Genomic DNA, 23,327 nt, shown 5'->3' on the forward strand with positions numbered 1-23,327 from the left:
TTGACGCCAGGAATACCTTGGAAGTAAAGTAACCGTAAGACGAGCGCTGGTACAGTGTTAAGGCAAAACCCTTCACATACCTAGCGCTCCGCTGGGAATTGAAACCAAGAAGGATCTTCTGGGCAATGCTTGCGGAAACGGAAATAACATCCCCGCATAGCGGGAACGTCGAGAACTACGTTGTTTGAAGCTCCAGGATGGAATTGGTGGTTTTAACATAATTGATCACTATGTTCAAAACTACCAAAACCTCATGGAGAATCCACACAAGTGGGACTCAACGCTCCTGACTTGCGAGGAGGTTACAGACCTACCCGCATCATACCCAAAGACCAAGCAAGAAACTCGGGAATTTCTGCAAGTGACAAGGACTTCCGCGGGAAGAATCCCCATGGAAAACCTTAAAAAACCCTTTTCAAAACCCTTCGCTTAAGTCCAAAAGTTCACCTCACTTTATTAAACACGCATGAGAAGAACATTGGACTGGGGGGACTTGAAGAGGTAGGTCCCAGCAGAGCCCAGTTGGACCCGCAAGACTCACCTTAAACAGGGATGTCTGCGCAGAAACCAACTGGATCCGCAGGACCAACCATGCTCAGAGACGTAACGTCCTTACGCGCAGTACGCAAGCTGGTCCCGCAGGAAATGCCTCCCAATGGTGAAGGACTCCGCCTGTCCCCGCAGCCTCGGATACAAGCCATTAGGGAAGGCCACCCGCGCAGCAAGGCTACACGCACAAGGCACTTAGCTCTCAATCATTCAGTGTCACCTGAAGGAATGAGCGAAGCCGGGAACAATCCCGCACAAGGGCGGGAGGGGGAATACTCCCGCCCAAATAAGCCAGTACGTACGATACGGGAGGATCTTCTGTACTGTACCTGACGAGGTATGGGAAAAAGATCTGACTAAAGATACGACAGCTTATGGACAACAGTATGGCGAGCAGCATGCTCTTACACTGTATGTCACTATTAGCCGCTGCCTACTCACCAACTCTTGTCATACCACGTGCGTAGCCGGCAGTTGGTGGAAAAGGAATAGTATACAGCAGGCCTGGTCGCTATCAGCCGCTACCTACCCACCAACTACCAGCAGGGCACGTGCGTAGGCTACTGTTGGTGGAACAGGAACACTGTTGCAGCCGGCCATACCTCCTTGGAAACCTACCTTCGGCTATAAATACCCCAAATGGTATGACCATCTTATCTTATCATATCATATCTTATATCATCATATTATACCTGATATCTGCTCTAGCAATCTCTTAATATACTTTTATATTTAAAGAGCAATCTAGTCTGATTCTCACGCCGGAGGGTGGTCACAAGGAGGAACCCCCCCCCCTTCTCAGTGACAAGCTCACGGTGTCTGTTTTGCAGGTTATCAGAAGAACCATCTTCTCAGGGTCTAACCCCTCGTGGGAAACATCTATCTAACCCCCAGGTTACCAGTAATCTGTCCGGGGTCCGGTTAGTGTTTCTTCAATGGGTTTTTCGGTTCATGAAGGAACGGGTAAAGATCACCAACCTTTGACCGACTCGCAAGTCAACAGCCTTCTTTGTAAAGGAACAGCATTTGTGCGTCAATCCATTGAGAATCTTGGTTTGCTGAGTTTAGGCCCGTTTAACCCATAATTGAATGCGGGTCAGATGTTTCCTTGTAGTTTTCTTGAAGGTGTTAGGTGTTCATCCCAATTTGGGTGCATTGGCATTTTGGCAACTAATGGGCTTCTTGTTGAAATCCTAATCATGCTAATCGATTCCCAAATCATGGAGGAAGAAAGGTATGATGGTCGTCTTAGTCTTAGAGGCGAACTATGATTATAGCAGTAGCATTTCTGTAAATTTATTTAGTAGTTTTATTTTTGGTGTCGATTCACTTCAACTACAATGGGGAGTAGTACATTGTTGCACTTTCTTTCCATCTTGTATGTCAGTGCCATACCCAGGGACCACTTTGAATGTTTTAACATGGAACTTTACCGCTAGGTTGTAAACGAGTCAAGTCGTTAGTTAGCTACTTCAGAGTTCAAATCGTGAAATAAACTTGTTTAATAAATGAGGTGAAGCTTGAATTGACTCGCGAGCCTACACAAACTGACAAACCTATTGATTATATATATTTATATCACTTTGCTCGTTTCATGATCTCTTCACTCCATTATTCTATCCCCTGTCCCGGTACTCAAACCCCATACTTCTATGAAAAATCAAACTCATCCCTGTATATTTGAGGGGTACTTTTCATTGAAATATTTAAGTATCATATAAAACTTATTTATTGATAAATATGTCGGCTAGTAAGACCGTCCGCTATGGGGCGGCGAGGAAGGCGAAGATGGGGCGTAGAGGGCACGAAACACCGTAGAGGGGCGCTAAAGGATCAAGGGCGCGGTGGTGCCCATCGTTTGAACGGCCGACGCCTTTGGGTGTGGAGGTGGGCCCCCTCTCACTCACACATACATACATATGTGTGTGTATATATATATATATAAATGGGCGTCTTTGAGGTATTAAACCATAGCGGGGCATTATTGGTTGGGGCTTCAAAGCCCCCGGTGCTTACGTGGCGTTGACGTGACAGTGGGGAGGGGCTTCGAAACCCCTCACCATAGAGATGGTCTAAGCACTAAGCAAAATGAAATAGTAAATAATCGTGTATATTTTAAATAGTAAAAAATGACATCCGCAAACAAGTACCAAGTATTTTGTTGGGATGGGTTGGGTTGTTTAGTTTAGCTGGAAGCCCACTAACCAAGTACCAAGTATTCAAGTAAGGGACAAACAGAATTAAGTATACAATATACACATCATTTATGGTTTTATGATTTTAATTTTATGACTTGAGTTGCTCATCACCTACCGAATTCGCTAGGGTGGCAATCTTGACCCAAACTCTTTCAAATGAGTCAATTTGAGTTGTTTTAAAAGTTAAATAAGTTGGTTTGGGTAAAAGGTTTTAACTAAATGGGTCAAAATGAGTCATTTGAAATTTCATCATTTTATTTTCGGGTCAAAATGAGTCGACAAGTTCAAAGAAATGAGTCGATTTGGGTTAGTGTCCTAAGGAAATGTGACAGGTTTCGGATCGGAACGGGTTTTCGTACAAGACAGGTTTCGGCACGAAACGGATTTCATATTGGAATGGGTTCGGTTCAGGTTTCAAGCCAACACGAGTTTTCACCCATGACGTGTTGGGTTTTGGTTTCTTTTGTTTTTTTCTGGTCGATTCCGTACTCGTTTTTGTTCATTTTTTCAGTTTTGTTTTTGTTCGGTTTGAATTCTTATAGTTTCGTTTTGATTGATTTTTTCGATTTCGATTGATGTGGTCCGGTTTTGGCTTTTTGTTTCTTTGTTTCATTTTCGTCGATTCTTTCGGTTTCGGTTCGATTCTAGGTGAGTTTTTTTTTTATGGAACGAGGACAACGTATGAAACATTTTAGTATTTTTTACTTTTTTTTGTTTATGATTTATATTTTGAGTTATAATTTTTTATTATTATTTTTGAATATTTTTTTTAAGGTTTTTGATCTTAATAGAAAACCCCCTAAAAAATTCAAAAAAAAAAATAAAAAAATCATAACTTAAAATATAAATAAAAAACAAAAAATCTAAACAAAACTAAAATGTTTCCGCCGTTATTCTCGTTAAAAAAAAAACCTGATTCGACCCTAACCTATTTCGACCCAAACCAAAACGACCATTTTTCTAATTGACGCGTTTTGACCCAAACTCATTCTGACCCATACTCGTTTTGACCCATGACTCATTTCAACCCATGACTCATTTGACCCAACTCAACCCAACCCATTTGCCACCTCTAGAATTCACGTAGACACTAGACTAGTTGCCGTAAAGTGTCGGTTTTACTAACTTTCGGGCTTTTTTTGTTTTTTAATAAACTTTTATATATGTTAAATTGATAGTTTATTATTAGGGTTTAGTTCCGGTACTGTAGTGAATGTCACCAACACCGACCAAAATCACATTGATTCGTCGACACGAAGGGGAAATTAATTGACCCGAATAAATTACATCGTTTTAAATATTTGATTTTTTATTATAAATTATGCAAGTGCACTGGTATTTCTTTTTGTTTAAAATATGTTAATTTTTCGAGTTAGTTTCGGTATTGTTACAAAAGTAACCTTTACGAACATCGATTTGATCAAATTCACATCGATTTGCCTTTACGAACATATACGTTGTTTTGATTATGTAAAATTCAAGATGATATAAACCTCAATTAAGATGATATAAACCTCAATGGCTGGTTGAAACTTCATACCGTTAGATAATATAAATAATATTAGCAAATACCTATTCCAAAACAAATGTTTATTTTTCACGTAATGAAACTGGGGTTATTGGAAAACAAAAACAACAAAAATTCGGGTAATGTTTTGTTTATATGTTCAAATAAATGGGCATATGTTTTCAGGTAATCGGATTGGTATAACCTCGTGTAATTGGCAAAACACATTAGTTCTTTAGCCGATCAGTTTACGTATTTAGAGGCACCTATCATGTATTTCTGATTGAGTGATCCAAAATAATACATATATTAGTTGAAATGATTACACAAATAGGTTCACTTATCCCAATTGACATCTTTACTACTACTACTCTACAACACACTATTTAATGGTTCACCCGTATGATTTGAAATCTTAATAGTTTTTCTTATTTTTCTTTTCAGATTTGTTTGTCACTGGTTCCTTGTATTATTCTATAAAATTACACTTTAGTGTATGAATCACCTCCTAAACAAGGAGTTAACATTTTCAAATATAAATATTGGAAGTTGGATTTTAGTGTAGGACCATTTGTTTTATTTACTCAAAGATGTTCGTGAGTTAAATCATAGGAATTAGAATCCAATGAGTTAATATTTTAAGTAGTGATGCCAGCTAGTTTGACACATAACTTGAAATTAGAATCATTGTAATAATCTTTGGTAATACTTTATGAAAAACTAATCGGTTTATACTTTAATAAAAGCTTTTGACAATTGCTGATTGCTAAAAAAAGAATACAATATACAATATTTAAGAAGGTTAATAAGACAAAAAGTAAATAAATTCTTATACTTTATTGAATAATAATAACAGAATATAATTTATTAAAAATTGTATAAAAGTCAACCCCTCCTCCAATCAGCCCTCAACAGAGGGGTTTCAAATCATATAGGAGGGCTGAGTGTATAGTCTAGTGGTAGACCATCTCTTCATACAACATCTATTTTTATAGCGTTATGTTATTCATGGACACCTTCTAGAAACTCACACACGCTTTATACGATCATATAGAACCTATACGATCGTATGGAATAAAAAAACAAAAAAAGTACACCCGCAGACGCAGTGTACGGAGTTTGACTGGGAGTCATACGATACGATCGTATGAAAACAAAAACAAAAAATTGAATGAATTAAATGTGCATGTTAAAACCAAACGTGATATACATGGATAAGACTTGTATTATTTTTTTGGGATATTTCTTTTTAATGTATTAGGGATCTTTGTTTGAAGTTTAGTTATGATGTTATTTGGTATTTTCTTTTGCTTCTTTGTATCTTGTTATTCTATTTATTTATCATATCAAGAAAGTTACATCAAGAATGTTGTGTATGAATTGGTATAGTATTCATCTAGCAAATTGGGTTTATGCTACATATTTTTTCCTCTAAATATATGTGTCTCGCGCCGAACGAACATAACAAACAACTAGTTATACATTATAAAACTTTATGTTGATATGCCATACTGAATTTGCAAATATAATATATATGTTTGTAACAAATATATAAAACTTCTTTAAAAAGTTGCAAATTGTTAAAAAAAATTAAAAAAACAAGTCATACGATCGTATAGTATCCATACTATCGTATGGAATGTTCCTGAACAGCAGACAAAGCCTGCGAGAATCTGACAAAAGCTGAAGTCCTATACGATCGTATAGGACCCATACGATCGTATGTGTTCCAAGGGTGTGTAAATAAGTCAAAGGGTGTGTGAATAACCAAAGCCTTTTTATATCGTTTTGGTTGAAACGCTATATGCCCATACCTTTGTATTCTTGAATTATAAGATATAAACTTATGTATGGTTGATAAACCGAGATCATGTAACCAGAGCGTGATTAATAGAGTTCAGGTTCTTGACCATGGCTTGGTAGATGATCGTTGTTAGCTCATATATTGAGTTCTGACATCATTACATGGTTGTCTGACAACAAACTAGTAAACCATATCTTTGCCCTTTAAGAGCCATTTTCGGCTCATTATCATTTAGTAAAAAAAAATTACAATTGATAATGTCTTTTGATGTTTCTTCAATTATTACCGTTTCAAAACATACATGAATGGGGATGGCGTACCGTCTATAATGACATGTTATAACTATCCACATTTGTTTTGTTTGTGGATTATAATGCATCTTGTTTTTTTTATTTGTTTTAATTTTTTTTCGATAAGTGTTTTCCTTTGTTATAATATCAATTATTATTTATATTTATGATGAATTCATAAATGTAGATTATATCCTTTGCTAGTAATCTTGTAATTAACCAATGATGCATTAATTTAGTTTGTCAATTAATAAGTAATTTAGATTAACTAAATTGTTTCATTTTAATTATGAATGAACTATATAGTTTTAAGTCTAGAAGGGTTCGAAGTAATCGAGTTGAAATGTGAGTTGGTACAAGATTCATAGTACAATGTATAAGATAGGGCTGTCCAAACTGCTCGCCGCTCGTTCGTCGTTCGCTCGAATTTTGCTCGAAAAATGCTCGTTCGATTTCGGCTCGGTTTGCAAGTGAGCCGTTCGGCTCGGTTCGGTTTAAAAGAAATCCAAGCACGAGCAAAGCCTCGCTCGGTTTGGTTCGGTTCGTTTTGCTCGAATTAAATTTTATATATTAGTTTTATATATAAACTTTATGTATATATGTAAAAGTATAATAATTTTTAAAGTTTTTAAAATTTCCCTCTCATAGCCACTCGTTTTATATATGTTTTATTGTTAACTATGAGTTTTATACATTTTAAAGGTGAAAGTTTAGACAATTTAGAGTTGAAAGTCTTGAATTAATGATATTTTGAAGTTTTTGAAATTTAAAATTGGAAACTCTGTACGAAATCAAGCAAAACCAAACCGAACCAAGCCGCTCGGCTCGTTTCTTCAAATTCAACCCGCTCGGTTCTAGGGGTGAGCAATAACCGAATCGTAAACCGAAAACAAACCGAAAACCGACGAAACCGAACCAATAAAACCGAAAACCGAATTAACCGAAATTAACCGAACCGAACCGAACTCTACATTTTTTAATATTTTCAAGCATTTTCCGCTCTATTTCATGTATTATATGTGTATTAGTAAAATACTATCATTTTTATGTATTTATATCTCCATTTCATATACTAATATCTCAATTTCATATATTTATATCTTCATTTCATATAGTTATGCATTCATTTCATGCATTTAAACATTCATTTAATGTATTTTAAGCAAAAATTTTAGCCCAAGTTTGATACGGTTATTAACCGAAATTAACCGAACCGAACCAATAACCGATCGGTTAGGTTGGGTTAATGCTAATAACCGAACCGAACCGTGCACACCCCTACTCGGTTCAGCTCGCTTTCAAACCAAACCAAGTATGAGCATGCCCGCGTTCGGTTCGGTTCGTGAACCGCCCTAGTATAAGCTCACCACATATAGCTATTTATCAAAAGCGGAAACTCTCCAGTGTTGAGTCTCAAAACTGTCCACCACCTCTAGAGGTCTACTGGACTTCCAAAGCTTGACCAAATGGACTATAACACATGATTGAATGGGTTATGTAAGTGACAAGTTAATCAACATTGTGGGTTTAAGTCTTAAAAAACCGATTTGAACAAGGTGAGCATATATGCTCAAAGTTTGGTATGGACATGGGAGAAAACAAGAAGCATACACTTAAATCTTGTGAGCTTGATGAAGACCTTAATTTATAAGGATACTTGGTGAAGTTCTTGAGTGTCCTTACCTGTTCTTGAGTGTCCTTACCTTTCTTACATACATATCTATATTATATTTAATACATAACTAAAGGGTAAATTAAGACATTTATTTTAAGTAATTTAAAAGTTTTAATCCATGAGTTACAACTTTCAACAAAAGTAAAAGTGTCATTGACACACCAAATATCACGTGCTATTTATTTTTACTTAATATTTAAAAAACTTTTACCCTTTAACTTTGACTACCTTATGAAAATTTTAAAAATTTATACAAGATTGTCCTCTCATGTTTAACCCTCAACTTGACAATTCTATTTAATATTTTATTTTTCTTATATTTTTAATATATCATGCTTAAAAAAACATACCGTTGTAGCTAGCTCTTTTTTTGACGTTTTGATATAAAAAACTTTCAAAACCAATGTATTTTTTTAAAACGTACAAGTCAATTAAGCATTAACATACAACTCAAATATACAACTATAAATAAACCTTTAAAATGCTCAAATACTTAAACACATATGAAATTACAAAACAAGTCCTCCCATTTAAATATCACGTGTTATTCAATTTTTTTAATATATTTATAATTTTTACCCTTTAACTTTGACTATCTTATGATAAGTTTAAAAATTTATACAAAAGATTTATACAAGATTTTCCTCTCATCTTTAACCCTCAACTTGACAATTCTATTTAATGTTTTATTTTTTTATATATTTAATATATTATGCTTTAAAAAGAAAAAAAAAGATATCATTGCAACTAGCTCATTTTGTCGACGTTTCAATATAAAAAACTTTCAAAATCAATGTGTTTTTTAAAACATACAAGTCAATGAAGCATTGCATAAAGTACAACGCTTGATACATGCTTTAAAGTAGTTAAGGGGGGGATAGTGGTCTTTAGCACAATCAAATACACAATTATGTGGCCATATGTAGAAGTAAAGAGTAATAATCAATTCCTCTAATCTCATAGTTTAATCAATTTTACAAATTTAATGTTAATAAACTGTTTTTTACCTATTTTAATTATTAATTTTAAAAGATACCAAGTCTATTAAATTAAAAATGCCCTTCTTACTAAAATTTTATAATCCAGGTTTTAAATAAATAACTACCGCTAAAGGGTACAGAATATGTTATATTTAACTTTTATTTGAAAAGTTAAATAAAAAGGGAGGAGGGGTAGAGGGCGAATGAGCACCCTCCACAGACCCTCTATAGTCTTGTGTTTACATCTCACTCTCCCCAGACTCTATTTATAGTTTTGCTGTTGCTGAGACTAAACTATATATGATTGATTGATTGACTTTTATTTGAAAACTATGTTTAAGTTAAAGACTACATTATCGAAACCAATATTTTGGGCCCAATAACTTAATATATTTATGAGTTTTAATAATAAAAATAAATATTAACGGTTAATTATTGTTTGACCGTCTAAAGCAACATGGGGTACCTTGTTTTTAGGTGGAAGTAGTGCTTCAATATATGTTACATTGTTAGATTGATTTTTTTGTTTTATTCTTGTTTCTAAGAATGTTTTTATGATCAATGAATTAAATGTTAATAAACAGTTTGCCTATTTTAATTATTCATTTTAAAATATACTAAGTTAATTATATTCCTTTCTTAATAAATATTTATAATCCGGGTTTTAAAAAAGATAAGTCGATATGAAGGGTAATTACATAATATAAATCTTTATCTACACAATATGTTACATTTAAAAAGGTATCATATGAAGAGGTAAAATTGTCTTTTACACACATATTACCCACTCACGTTAATTTGATTTATATAAAAATAATTAAATGTATGGTAATTCAACTTTACTCAAAATTTATTAATTTAAGAAATATTTACAACTTGACTTGTCATATTTATCCAGTTTTTACTTATACTTTATTCTTTTTTGGTTTTCTTCTTATATATTTTACAAAAATATGATTAAAAAAATCCAAACATACCTATTTAAATGGACCTATTTTATTTGACGTTTCAATGCTATTTTTTTTTTTCAAAACAAATAGACTGTTTAAAATGTATAAGTCATTGCTACATGAATATATGCATTTACAAATTTCTTAAAGGTTAAATAAATGCATGGATATATTTATGAATGGACATTTGGTACCTTAACTTAACTCAAATTTTGTTAATTTAAGGAAATCTATAACTTTGACCCCTCATATTTATTCAAATGTTACTCAACTTTATTTTTATTTTTTTGTCTTGTATGTTTTACGAAAGTACTCAAATTATGTAAAAATCTAAATAATCGAGACGAACTCGATCGATTTTAAGATTTCAACTTTACTTTTAAGTTGAGCTGAGTCAACTCGATATAAAATTCAAGTCGAGCTCGAGCTAGCCCTGGATGAACTAAGCTTGACTTGCTAATAACCTTAAGTTTTATTCCCCGCTGTATCGCGCGTGTACCTGACTAGTATCATCATTTATATTAGAACAAGGTTTAGGCTAGTACCTTGATTCAAGCTCCTTACTTTGGTGTGGATACATTCTAGTGGAGATTTATTCCTACATCAAATAACAAACGATTTCCCTCAAAGCTTTACCTTCTTTACCTTTCCTATGGGTTTTCATTTTCTAGTTTAAGCTTCTTTCAAATGGATCCATGGTGGGAGTTTTTACAAAACGTTGTATACCATGAGTCTTCTATTGCTAAATAATTTTTAAACGCTATACAAAATCCCAACATATTTATCACTACACTTGTGACTTGTGAATATCTTATAGAACTAACCCATTCCCATAATTTTTATATCATTATCATACAACTTATTATCACTACCCCCACAACATTTACATATGGTCATAGATAGAAGTCACATAAAATCATCTTATCCACATAACTAATACCATAACATGCGCAACCAATAATCATTATTCTACATTTCTTTCTACACCCCTTTTTTGGTCCCAATGTCCCAATAAACCATTCAATATATATAAATCTCAACGTTCTAACAAACCACGCAACAAATACAACCCCGATGCCACAATAGCAAGATAATCCGTTGCCATAGTCCTCATGACCCACTCGGTTGTTTTACTATGTTGTTTAGTCGTGGTCAACCCACAATGGATCATATGCTTTCCCCATACACCACCTGATGAAACTGAAACCGTTACCATGGTTGTCTTCATTGCACCTCAATCACTAACGCCCTCTACATCTGTAAGTCCTACATTAGCTGAGGGAAATTGTCACACCCCTATCTAATGCCTAGGAGTATGACCAACAGTTGGTACCATAGTTGTAAATAAATCAGAGTTACGTGTTTAAGCGGAAGCCTTTTAAAACTTGTGGATTTAATTTATAATATTTACTCAACAAAAGACGAGATCATAAAATACCCGTTTAAGTTATAACAAAAGTATCACTTGTTAATTACAAACCACCACATTAATGTTTTTAAGTTTATACAAAAAGATCCGAGCCATTGGATATCTTGAGCACTTCATTATTCCAAGCCCTAACCTTGATCACCTGCAAAATGTTAAGAAAATACGTCAACAACGAATGCTGGTGAATATGCAGCCGCTAAAAATATTTTCTTTTACTTTATTACCCCTCGAGACTACGCCTGCCTCGGCTCATCGTGGCTTAAGAATAACAAAGCTAAAACAACACGATTATAAACTCGAGTCTCTACACTAAATATCTCAGCAAACACTGCAACGTTCGAATTAGTTAAGTACCTGTATGTATACACATGGTCGTGATCCCCGTAGGAAAGCGTCCTACGACCAGGTGTGGTGCGATGTGCCCACCGCGTTATACCACATATGTAAAGATCCAGACAAACGTATACTACAGCCTGAGGGCTAGGCTTATACTCTTATTTATAACGGTTTTAGAGACACATAGTCCCTTGTAAATCATTTTCATATAACACATTTGACTCGTTTGAAAACATGTTTGTAAAGTTTGGGGCGTATTCACCTTTTCTATATGGGATCGGCTTCAAACACCGTCCGAGGGTCTTTCCCCTTGCTATCTCGCACCTATAGTACGAGTATAACAATTTTTTAGTCGGATATACAATTCGGCTTAAGACCTTTAGTCATATTTTTATAATCTTTACCTCGATAAACCTTTAGTTCAAAATCAATTTTACTTTAAAACCTTTAATTTAAAAGTAATTTATAAACCTTTAGTTTATTTATAAAACCCTACGTTTCTTCTTCTCTAATAAACGTATTCTTTTCTTTTCTTTATTATTTAAGAATAGTTATTTATTCCTTAAATAATATTTATAAAAAAGAGAATATATATATATATATGTGTGTGTGTGTGTGTGTATGTATGTATATATATTTACACACATATATAAATATTTATAAATATTCATAATTCTTCTTTTATTCTTTATTATATTTTCTTTTCTTTTCTTTTATCGAGGTATCGAGTATAACCTCGACTTAAGGTTTAAGCCTTTATAATATTTTATTATTATTATTTTATTCGGGTATTATGCCTACCTTTGCTCGTCTTACAAACCCTAATTACTTAAGCAGCACTTCAACGCTACTTCACCTTCTTTTCTCTCTTGATCAAATACTTCTTCTCGCCTCTTTTCTGTGACACGCCAAACAACAAACACCATTCCTTCACCACTTGTCGGCACGCCTTACGAGACTAATTACCATGGTGTCGGGTATAACAAACTCCTTCTTGGTTTATACGTAGGTGGATAGTGGCACAAGCTTCGAGGAAACGATGGCATGGAAAATGATGAATCGGGACACGCTTTTCGAGGTGGATCGATAATATGATTGTTGGATCTTAGAGAGATGTTAGAGAGAGAGAGGAGTGAGCTGATTTGGGATGTGGAATGAGAATCCCGGGACTTGCTATTTATAGGCAAAACCTGGAAGCCCATCGCGATACGCGATGGGTCACCCGTCGCGTATCGCGACGTAGCCCAGGCTAGTCACCATATAGGTCTGCCACGTGGCAGGCGGTGTGCCACGTGTTGACACGTGGCGGGCGACGTGCCACGTGTCGGGACACGTGGCTGACGGTGTGCCACGTGTGGACACGTGGCAGATCTGGTGCCAGAGGTGTTAGACCACGTCATCGGGATACGCGATGACATAGCTTCCACGACGATCGCGTATCGCCGTTGACTCTTTTCTAGAAGTTTTGACTAAGCTTTTCGCGACACGTGATGGGCTTGTCCTTTGTCTCGTCACGTATCGCTATGGGACAGAAAATCAGAATTTTTATTTTTAAACCCCAAGGTTTGGAAATTGGCAGAATTGGTCCCTTGTCTTTGAAAAACTTGACATTTTAAACTCGAAATTTTCATGATGTTACAGAAATAATGAGACCTTCCTTATAATGGGTGTGAACAGTCTCCACTAGAACACGTTTTGTCTGATTGAGAAATTCGTCGGCTGAAAACAAAATTGTATGATCGTGGATATGAGCAATTCATTAGAAGTAAAACAGATAATATGTTGTCAAGATTTATTTGGGCTATCACAACCAAGGTAAAAGATGGTAAGTAACATATATTGGTTGACCTTTATAATCTTATACAACTCAAAAATTGCACACGAGGACAGTGGTCGTGTCTTGGTTAATCATGTAGGTAAAGAGAAATTACAAGCCTTCCCTCCATGTGTGTACCTAACTAGTATTAAGCCCATGTGTTGTGGCCGGGGTGTAAAACTATAAAAAAAAATAATGTTAAAATGTTTTATTGAATTAGTATGTTGATGGAGGCGTTGGGCCCGCGCTTTGTGACGGGATTGTTAAAACTCAACAAAAGTAGACGAAAATCCTTTCAATCGCGCCCACCCGTTGTACCGTGTTAACACACAATAGTTAGACTGAAACATAAACCATATGAAAGAATAACTTAATCCACACCAAAGTTAATAGTGAAAAGATGTTTAGATTAAAAATAAAAAAATATTTATGATAAACTTGTAAAGATGAAAAGTATAAGGGTTAAAAGAAAAATACTAAAAGTAAAATAAGATTGAAAAAAGTTTTTATGCATAATGCACATGCTTATATGCATAAAAAAGTTGATAATGTTATATGTATAAATTTTATCATTGTCCAATTAGGAAGATTTTATTATATGTAATCGCTAAAGTTTAAAATATAATTTTACTATTGGTCACTTGGTCACATATTTAAGGAAAGAAACCTTTAACGAGATGAAAAAAAAATGATTGTAATTTAAATAGATCGCATAAGTTCTGTTACAGAAAAAACTTAATTAAAACATTGATTGGTTGTATTTTCTAAATAACCCAATTTAATAAATAACCTTTTTCCAACAAATAAAGCAGGACATGATAGTAGACTTGTTGCAAAACATACACCAATGCCCTAAAGTTTGTAGGACAATCTCCAAGGGTATCATTTCCTTTTGTCCTTTACAACACACACACTGATAGGTGAAGTGTGTGTCCCACAACCCCACCAAAGTACAAAACTACAATATGCATAAACCTTGGTTGGATGCTAATGGTATGCCACCGTGACCATTTCCACTTCCCAAAATGCATTCTTTGCATATATCGTTTTTGGGCTTACAACACTTTTAAATTGTTAACTATCATTGGGGTATATAACGTGTAATTCACAAAGTTTTATAACGTTAAAACCCTAATCTTGATCCTTGAAACATATACCAAAAGTGTGGTTCTTGAAAAGCACAAAACAAAAAAGAAATCTGTAATATTCTAAGATTTCTTGACATGAATACCATTTTGATTATTACATGAATATTATCATGTTCGTACACACCTCAGATCCTACCCTCTGTCTGCACCAGGTCACGTCATGCAAAACGCAGCCTGTTCTCTACATTTCAGATCCTCAATTTTACACTTTACCCCCTCCCACTTTCAACATATCCCCAAAAAGATTCAATATTTAATTATATTTCCCATTTAGCCAGCTCATCATGTCATTCAATCCAACTCCCATCGCCAACCCCAAAACCAACCAATTTCACTAAATAAACGCATAAATCATATTCATATATATGATAAAACCCTCTTGATTTCTCATCTTCTACATCAGATCTCTTTCTTTGAGAGTTTATAACAATACCCATTTGTTAATCTTTGATTCTTTTGCTCCGTTTGTCACTTTAGTGTCAAAAAGCTTAAAACTTTGTGTGTTTTATGGCGAATATGGAGAATCAGGTAAACGTGAATGGGTGTACAATGTTTAGTGATGAAGAGGTGAGAGAGAGGAGTGGGTTTAAGCGAGTCGGTGATGAGTACGTGGAGGTCACGTGCGGGTGCACGAGCCACCGCTACGGTGATGCTGTTGGAACCCTTAGGGTTTTTGTTAATGGTGATCTTGAAATCAGCTGTGAATGTACCCCTGGTTGTGATGAAGGTTATTATTATTAACCTACTTGCATGTTAATGTGTTATAATTTTACCATGGATTTTTAATATTATACATGTTAAGTGTTTGATATATCTGAATGATGTTTGGTTTTTATTATATGGTTTATTTGTTTATCTTTGCCTGCTAGTATTACAGTCATGATCACTGAGTTTGTGCTGGTGTCTGCTTTATTATTTTTATCATGTTTTGCAGGGTTCTGTTATTCACTAAACACATGTTACATGTTTACATGATCACAAGAAGTGTGTGTTATACTTATACAGGCCGGATAAACATAGTTATGTGGTTGCATTACATGCTAGAAAAGCCAGTTTAGCATCCTTTAGGCTGCTCAAACAAGTTGTTTTCCGTTTTATTTCACTTTTTGTGACATTAATCAAGACCTCTTATATCATGAAAATACTAAGGTTTTATTCAATCTGGCCATTTAATATTTTTTTTTTATGGTGCTGAACTGCTGATGCTTACAAATATGAAAAGGCAATTTGAAAAATACAGATAAACAAACATTTTGATGAACAGAAAACAAACAATTTTGATGGTGATGATATGTCATGATCATTGAAAAACTAACTTTAAATGCTACTTTAATGTTTCCCCCCTACTCATAAATTAATAAATCTTGTTTTTTGAGCGAACTTTATTAATATTTATTCATAAATGTTGAACCTTTTTGCTTTAATTAGTGAACTTCTTTTTTAACATTCAGACAAGTTGAGCCCAGCTGCATTTGAGAAGCATTCTGGAAGAGAAACATCAAGAAAATGGAAAAATAATGTTTGGGTGATTGTTGATGGTGAAAAAGTCCCGTTAGCAAAAACCGCACTTCTTAAATATTATGATAAGTCTTTGAGCAATGCGGGACACAGATCACAGGCTAATTGTCATCGGGATGAGTTTATTCGATGTGCAAAATGCAATAAACATAGACGGTTTCGACTTCGCACAAAAGAGGAGTGTCGTGTGTATCATGATTCTTCTACAAATGATAACTGGAGTTGTTCTGATATGCCTTATGACAAGTAAATATTATTTCTTCTTAGTTCTCATTTATTTATGATTTCTTTTCTTCTTAAAATTTTGTTTCTGCCTGTTTTTGCAAACAAACAGAAACAAGATGGTTCAAATTGTCAACTGTTTATTGTGATTATTCCTTATTAAGTAACATGCTCGTCTCAAAAGTCAAAACAGAAAATTTTGACTAAATGTCTTAACAGGTCAGGATGGATTGACTTGCCAACAACTTTTGTTGCGTATTCTTGAATTTTGTAAATAACTGTATTATTAATGTTAAATACAATTACAGAAGCTATTTTACACATTGGTCACGTTTGACCTGTTTGACCCATTTGACCCGTATGATGGTACAGGTCAAATCGGTCAAACAAGTCAAATTGATGTTCATGATTGCTTTTAATTAGTGTTTGTTCATGTACCACCATTAACAAACATGAACATGCTGATTTTATTACTCAACGAACACGAAAAAGAAACTTTGATTAAAGTTCAAAGAATAAACACAAGCGTATCTTGTTCATGTTCATGTTCGTTCTTTTCATTTACAAGCTTAGTTTAGGCATTTGACTTGTGAGAAGTAAAAGATAAACGAAATTATTCGACTTTCTTTTTGTAATTGGAATGAAATGGCCTGTTATGTTTGTTTTTCATATTGTAACTCTGTTTTGTAAAACTTATAATATGATTTTAATCATGTATCATCATATGTCGTGATTATTATTTTACATACTGTTTTTCAGGATAACATGTGATGATGATGAGGAACGAGCAAGCCGGAGGGTATACAGAGGGTGTGCGCGTTCGCCAACTTGCAGAGGCTGCACATCATGCTTTTGCTTCGGTTGTGATACATGTCGGTTTTCCGACTGCTCGTGCCAGACATGCATCGATTTCACCATCAACTCAAAAGCTTAGAAGTTTATGAAAATCTTAAAAACAACATGTTGCTGTTGGCATGTTATGCTACTTATTTAAAGTTTTATCGGTAATTTATTCCCTTTATTGGAACCCCTACTTTTTAAACATGCATTCTATTGTTATGAACCTTTTATATATTAGTAACTCTCATATTTATTTATCATGTCTTTGTTATCTTTTATTTAGGGAGAAACTTATGTGTATATCTAATAATGCATGCATTATAATGTGCTTTCTAGCATCCATGATGGCGGTCCCACATTCTTCACCTACTTTTTTTCTTATTTTAATATAACTTTTTATAAAAAAATATATTATTAAAGGGTACGTTGTATTACATGTGTCATAAATCAATTCTAACGTATTACATATCTTAAATATTTTGATAAAGTAGACATGGTGTTTGGTTAACATTTATAAACTAGTGTTTAGAAACAAGTGGTATGGTTTGATTAAAATATATAAACGTGTTAGCATTTGAAATGTTGAAGTCTGTGCTCTTGTCCGATTGTACTTTGAAACTTTATCTTGCTTTCTAGATTTAGCTTCCAGATGTCTGCAACTTGCCTGCAAAAGTATATTTGTTTATTATGAATTTTAATTTTAATTATTTATTAAACCATGTATCTTTTGTTTTACTGTTTCACAATGTTCCAAATCATCCGCTTCTAATACATTTGCAAGGAAGATAATTTTAAAATAAACTAACAATTGATTTTAGTATTACTTTAAGCACTGTTACTAATAAAACACTGAAGATAATATTATCAAGATCGTCAAAAATCTCATATATTAAAATCACGCTAACAAAAAACAAGATTGTAAAAAATCATGCATAAATAGAAATTAGTATTATTTTAAACGACCCTATTATTTATGACATATATATGATAATATTAATAATAATATTTCTATGATTGTCAAATAATCTATATATATTTTGGTTTTCTGAAGATGTTTAAAGTTAAAAATATATTTTGTTTATAAATCATCAGTCAAAATTGTATTGTAATACTCCATTTATAAACGTTTTCTTTTTGTAAAACTTTGTCTTGTGATCTCTCATCATATATTCTCAGCCATTTGTCTATTTTATGCTTAATATTTGTATTTCATTTTACTTAAATTCTACTTTGATAACGATAAATCTTGACAATGCAAAACAAGGTCGAACCTAGGCACCAATGGTAGGAACAATGTGTTTTGCTCCGTTGGAGCCTGTCTTTTTTGAGTTCTTTCCCGGTAAGTTGATGATTGATCCACGACTTGATCAAGGCTTCGAATGTGAACCTTCTTTTTAAAGAATACCATGTCATGTAGTAGCACCTTTGTCATCAACCTTATGTTCTCTCTATGTTATTTCCATTTATTTCTTTTTAGTTTTGTGGATTTGAGTACATAGGAGACATGATTAAAAAATCATTCCATTAGAAACTAGCTTTATGTCGGTAAAACTTAGACGGTAGTAAAACTGAAGCATTGAGCTCGTAAGTCGACACGAATTCGGTCGGTTTTGGGGTCGTGCGTTATTGTACCGGAATTAAAACCAAATATGAAACAAAAAAAATTATAAACGTTGAGGTGGACCAATGTGGTGGCGTCGATCAGTAAAAAACGAGTGTTGGTAAAACCCAATCATTGCCGATACTGGGTGTTGAGGCGGTGAGTCTAAGAGAATTTTGTTGGTTTTCGTAACGTTTGTTATGAACCGGAACTAAAAAATAAAGAATAAAAAAATTTGCGCTCGGTCGGTTTCCGTTACGTTCGTTACGGTGCCTTAACTAAAAAACAAAAACAAAATTTACAGATCTGTCCGGTGCCACCAAGTGACCCAATAGGGCACTTGCGGCATCAAACTTCTTATTTGTTATATAGTGATAATTAAACACACGTTAAATGTTTTATTTCAATAAAATATAAAATTATTCTTGGACCGTGATACTGATACCCTAAAGGTACTCATAAAATATTAAAACTTCTACATTTAATTTGAACGACCAACGAATAAAAACTAGGCCGCCCGGGGTAAACAAATGGCAAAAGGCGACCCATACGCACGCGATCACGGACAAAACCGGGTAGCCCAAGCCCACACCATATATAATTCCAGAGAGAGCCCGCACTCTGAAGATCTACTGCAGTAAAACCCTGTTGGAGTCGGATTCGAACTTAAACTTTGTGACCGTATTGCAAGGGGCAGCACTCTGAAGATCTACTGCAGTATTTACTTCCACTCCGATGCCAGTTCTCATTCGCTTAAAACTCATACATGATTGTTAACTGGAAGCCTAATATTATTATATATTGATATCAATACTAGCATTTAGGACCCGCGCAAGCAATTTGACAAAGAGCGCATATTCGTTTATCGATATAGGCTCCCATTTTTATGTTAACTTTACAGTTACACTTGTCTAATGTGCAAATATGTTGTCAAAGTCCTACCTTTTGCAGTCAAAAGTTACTAAAATCATTTGCAACATGAAATACAAAACGTTTATTTTTGCAAGTTAACAGGGGGCAAATGTCATTTTGTTGATTGGTATTTCATCATCACCTTCTACGTGACCATATAATGGACGTGATTCCCTTTGCAGGTTATGTTCATCATCTTGGTCACAACTTTGTTGATGCCATTTTGAAAGAAATAATGAAACCATATATTTACTTTGCGGAGTTGATGTACAGGTCTTTCATGTCACTCTTGAACTCTTGATGTGTGTTTTCCAAATCAAACAATGCCTGCTGTGACATAAATATATAAACAAAATGGATACTAAACGCGGATGATAAAAAAAATAAACAGAATGTGACCTGGGCAGCACTCTGTTCAAATTCAAGGATTTGACATCCTCGTCCTTTTGGATCTTCATCATAGAGGTATACATCTTGATGATCTGGATTGTAAATAACAAACGATTTAAACTAATGTTGAATCGTTCATTTAATAAGGTTATCATAATGAATTTCTTATATATTCATTAGCCAAAAATGTGGCTTTTAAGTATTAATATAAAAATACAACAATGGTAGAAATTATATCCACATAATGCAAAGCATATATACACACAATTCATGTTTCTGATGACTAAGTTTATCTTAGTGCAACCCATTTGAAGGGAACTCATCTTGTAAGACAATCCATTTTTACTCGTTTGTTTCTTTTAAGTGTGTTACCTGGTGACATGTTGTTACTGGGAATTGTGGATTGATGAAAACAGTTGTTGCAGACATTGTTTCCATTAGTGCTAATCCTATTTAAACAAAGTGGCAAATGAGATGATGATTAATAATGGTGTTTATGTGAAATGTCATATTGAGTTTACGCAACATGTCTTCTACAGTAAATTAAAAAGTCAAAAAAGGAATGATTTGTATTGAGTCAATTTCTGAATTCCAAATATTAATAAAAATTATAATACTTTGAATATGAATATGATCAGATTAAGCCATAACCTTCACATCTTTTTCTTTAAATCAAGAATCAGAAATTGATTCAATCAAACCAAAAAAAAAAAACTTTAATAATGAAACTGACCCATTTCAGTATCGCTAGGCTGAGAACATCATAATGTGGGTCTGCTAGTGTCGCTTTCTTTTTTGCAAGTTTATCCTCAGTATCAAACAGTTAAAAGTGATGTCTGAAATTCACTCGCTACCTGCAAATAATCTATATACAAATACAATTTAATAGAATCCCTAATAGAATTGTAATCCAAGTCTCATACCTACAATCTCATATTTTTTGTTCCTCTTTCTCAACGAAAAATAAAATGAGTCTCTACTTTACTCATCAACAACCGCTATGAATCTGTGAACAATATAAAATTATAGCGTAAGAAAATAAGCAATGTATATATGTTAATGAATGACAATATTAAATTAGGGCGGTGGGCACACCTTGTGGAACTGAAAAACATCTATAAAGAAGCTAGAAAGTGGAAGCCGGCAACATTCGTAATCGGAGCCACATACGGCGTCATAGCAAGCGCCATAAACAACCGGAAACGGAAGCTAACAACAGTCGAAATTAAACCTACAGACATGGCACAACATGAGCGTCTTACTTCTGCCACAATAATAGACAACCGGAAACGACCAATAGTTGGAAGAAGCCGATAATGAAACCAAAAAAGCCACCCAATACAACAGCAAACATTTAACCATCAATGGTTAAAATCTAAATCAAGTGGTGTAAAGCCGATGGTGACGATGGCGGGAGATGCGAGAATAGTTTTGTGATGACGGTAGTGGTTTGTGATTGAAGGCGGTATGCTGGTGATGGTAGACGGTGGCGATGATATCAACAGAGAGTGGTAAGAAATGAAAGAGGTAAGCTAAGATGAAATGAAAGAGCTTCAACGTTTAGGCCGTCGTTAGGACTAATAATAACTAACAAAAGGCTTAGATTTTTCCATCGCATCCTTTTAACATACTGATAGAACATAATCAAGAGATAACTGACATAACCTCATATCTAGACATAGGCTCAGATGAGTCCGTTCAACACAAATGGCAGTTTGTTCTCTAGTCATGCCACGCCAAGATGTGATTCTTTATATCAATCATCATCACAGCCTCATAAGGTAATACATATAAGTCTCAAATCAACATAATTGGGGCTTTGATGATAAGTGATAACCAATCCTCGTGTAGAAGACTCATAAGCTAGTCATCCACAGAGGAAAACCCCAAACTGTATAAACATTGTTGAATTACCAGAACTTAAAGTGCCAAATTGAATAACTTTCAATTTCAAAGGTGAAATAAAATCAAACTATAGTGCTTCAAATGTAGTTTATTACCTCAAAGAATGCATAATAAACTGAATTGAAGAACTGCGGATTTGCCGCCGCCATGGTCGATAGGCCCCGATCTCCGCCACCGCCGTCGCCAAACATGGAACCCGACAACAGTCACAACATCGCCATCGCCTAGGGTTTCCAAAATGGAACCCGACAATAGACGAATCGGAAACATCACCATCTTACTCTTCCAAAGTGGAAGCCGGCAACAGCCAAGATGGGAAGAGATCGAATTTGTAGAAATGACATGCAGAACAAAGATAAAGCTTTGTTAAATGGTAGCGGGGAACACTTTTTCAAATGTCGGCAGAGAACAGAGATACGTGTAAAGTGTAGATATACGTGTAAGCCAAATAGAGAAGTACAAAACACAATGCAATACATATAACTTTTAAAGCAACAGACACAGACCTCTGAAGCATCATTTACAACATTTAAAGCACATTTTTGGTGAAGAAAGTTGTCTTTTAAATAGATACAGGTTTTTGTAACCCGCGCGTTGCGGCGCGAGATTAGTTTGGTGGTAAGGTGGCCTGCAACGCGCGGGTAGTTTGGTCGTAGACTTACTAAGTGGCCATTTTTTTATACATGCGCTTCATACAAAATGTGTTGGTTTTGAAATGTACAGAACAAATATATACCATGCCATTTACATATGCTGCTACTTACTAAAGATACAAAACAGGTGGCTCTTGTCATTGCCTGGTGTTTCCACATTCCATGAATAGATAGTCTTGAATATCTTGTCCAGCTATTCCATGGTGACTTTATTATACTGTTTGCCTTCTTGTGAAGCTGTCCCACATATATTGGACATTAGATATGAGGTTCAAATTTATTTTGATAATATTGATATTGGTGTTTCGTTTTTACCCGGAGAAATGCGAGATTCTCATGTTCAAACAATCTGCGTTTGAGCTTTTCACATCCTTGCTTTCAAATTCCTTGTAATTTATCCTTGTACCATTAAAAGCTAATGTCCAGTTCCTTAGATAATGCAAGAAAAGTTGTCATTAAAACTAAAATTGAAGTTACATAACTGTCAAACATTATATAGTGCAGACAAATTACTAAAAGAGAGTCTGATGAAAGCTGACATTAGGAACATACTTGTTTTCTTTTTTATAAAATCAGTTTTATGTCTTTTCATCTGTTCTTGTAGC

The 23,327-nt window shown here is 34.4% G+C and overlaps 1 protein-coding gene across 1 annotated transcript; it reads left to right on the forward strand.

Moving 5' to 3' along the window:
• Nucleotides 1–14,782: 14,782 nt before the first annotated feature.
• On the forward strand, nt 14,783–17,535 carry LOC143631666 (protein ULTRAPETALA 1-like). The gene is made up of 3 exons (XM_077100357.1): nt 14,783–15,409; nt 16,134–16,446; nt 17,182–17,535. The coding sequence occupies exons 1-3, from the start codon at nt 15,190–15,192 to the stop codon at nt 17,354–17,356; spliced, it is 708 nt and encodes a 235-aa protein (XP_076956472.1). The 5' UTR covers nt 14,783–15,189; the 3' UTR covers nt 17,357–17,535.
• The last annotated feature ends 5,792 nt before the right edge of the window (nt 17,536–23,327 follow it).

This window comes from Bidens hawaiensis, unplaced genomic scaffold (assembly GCF_021521415.1).
Source record: "Bidens hawaiensis isolate Kalapana, Puna unplaced genomic scaffold, B.hawaiensis_p1.1 tig00000512_1, whole genome shotgun sequence".
Taxonomy (NCBI): domain Eukaryota; kingdom Viridiplantae; phylum Streptophyta; class Magnoliopsida; order Asterales; family Asteraceae; genus Bidens; species Bidens hawaiensis.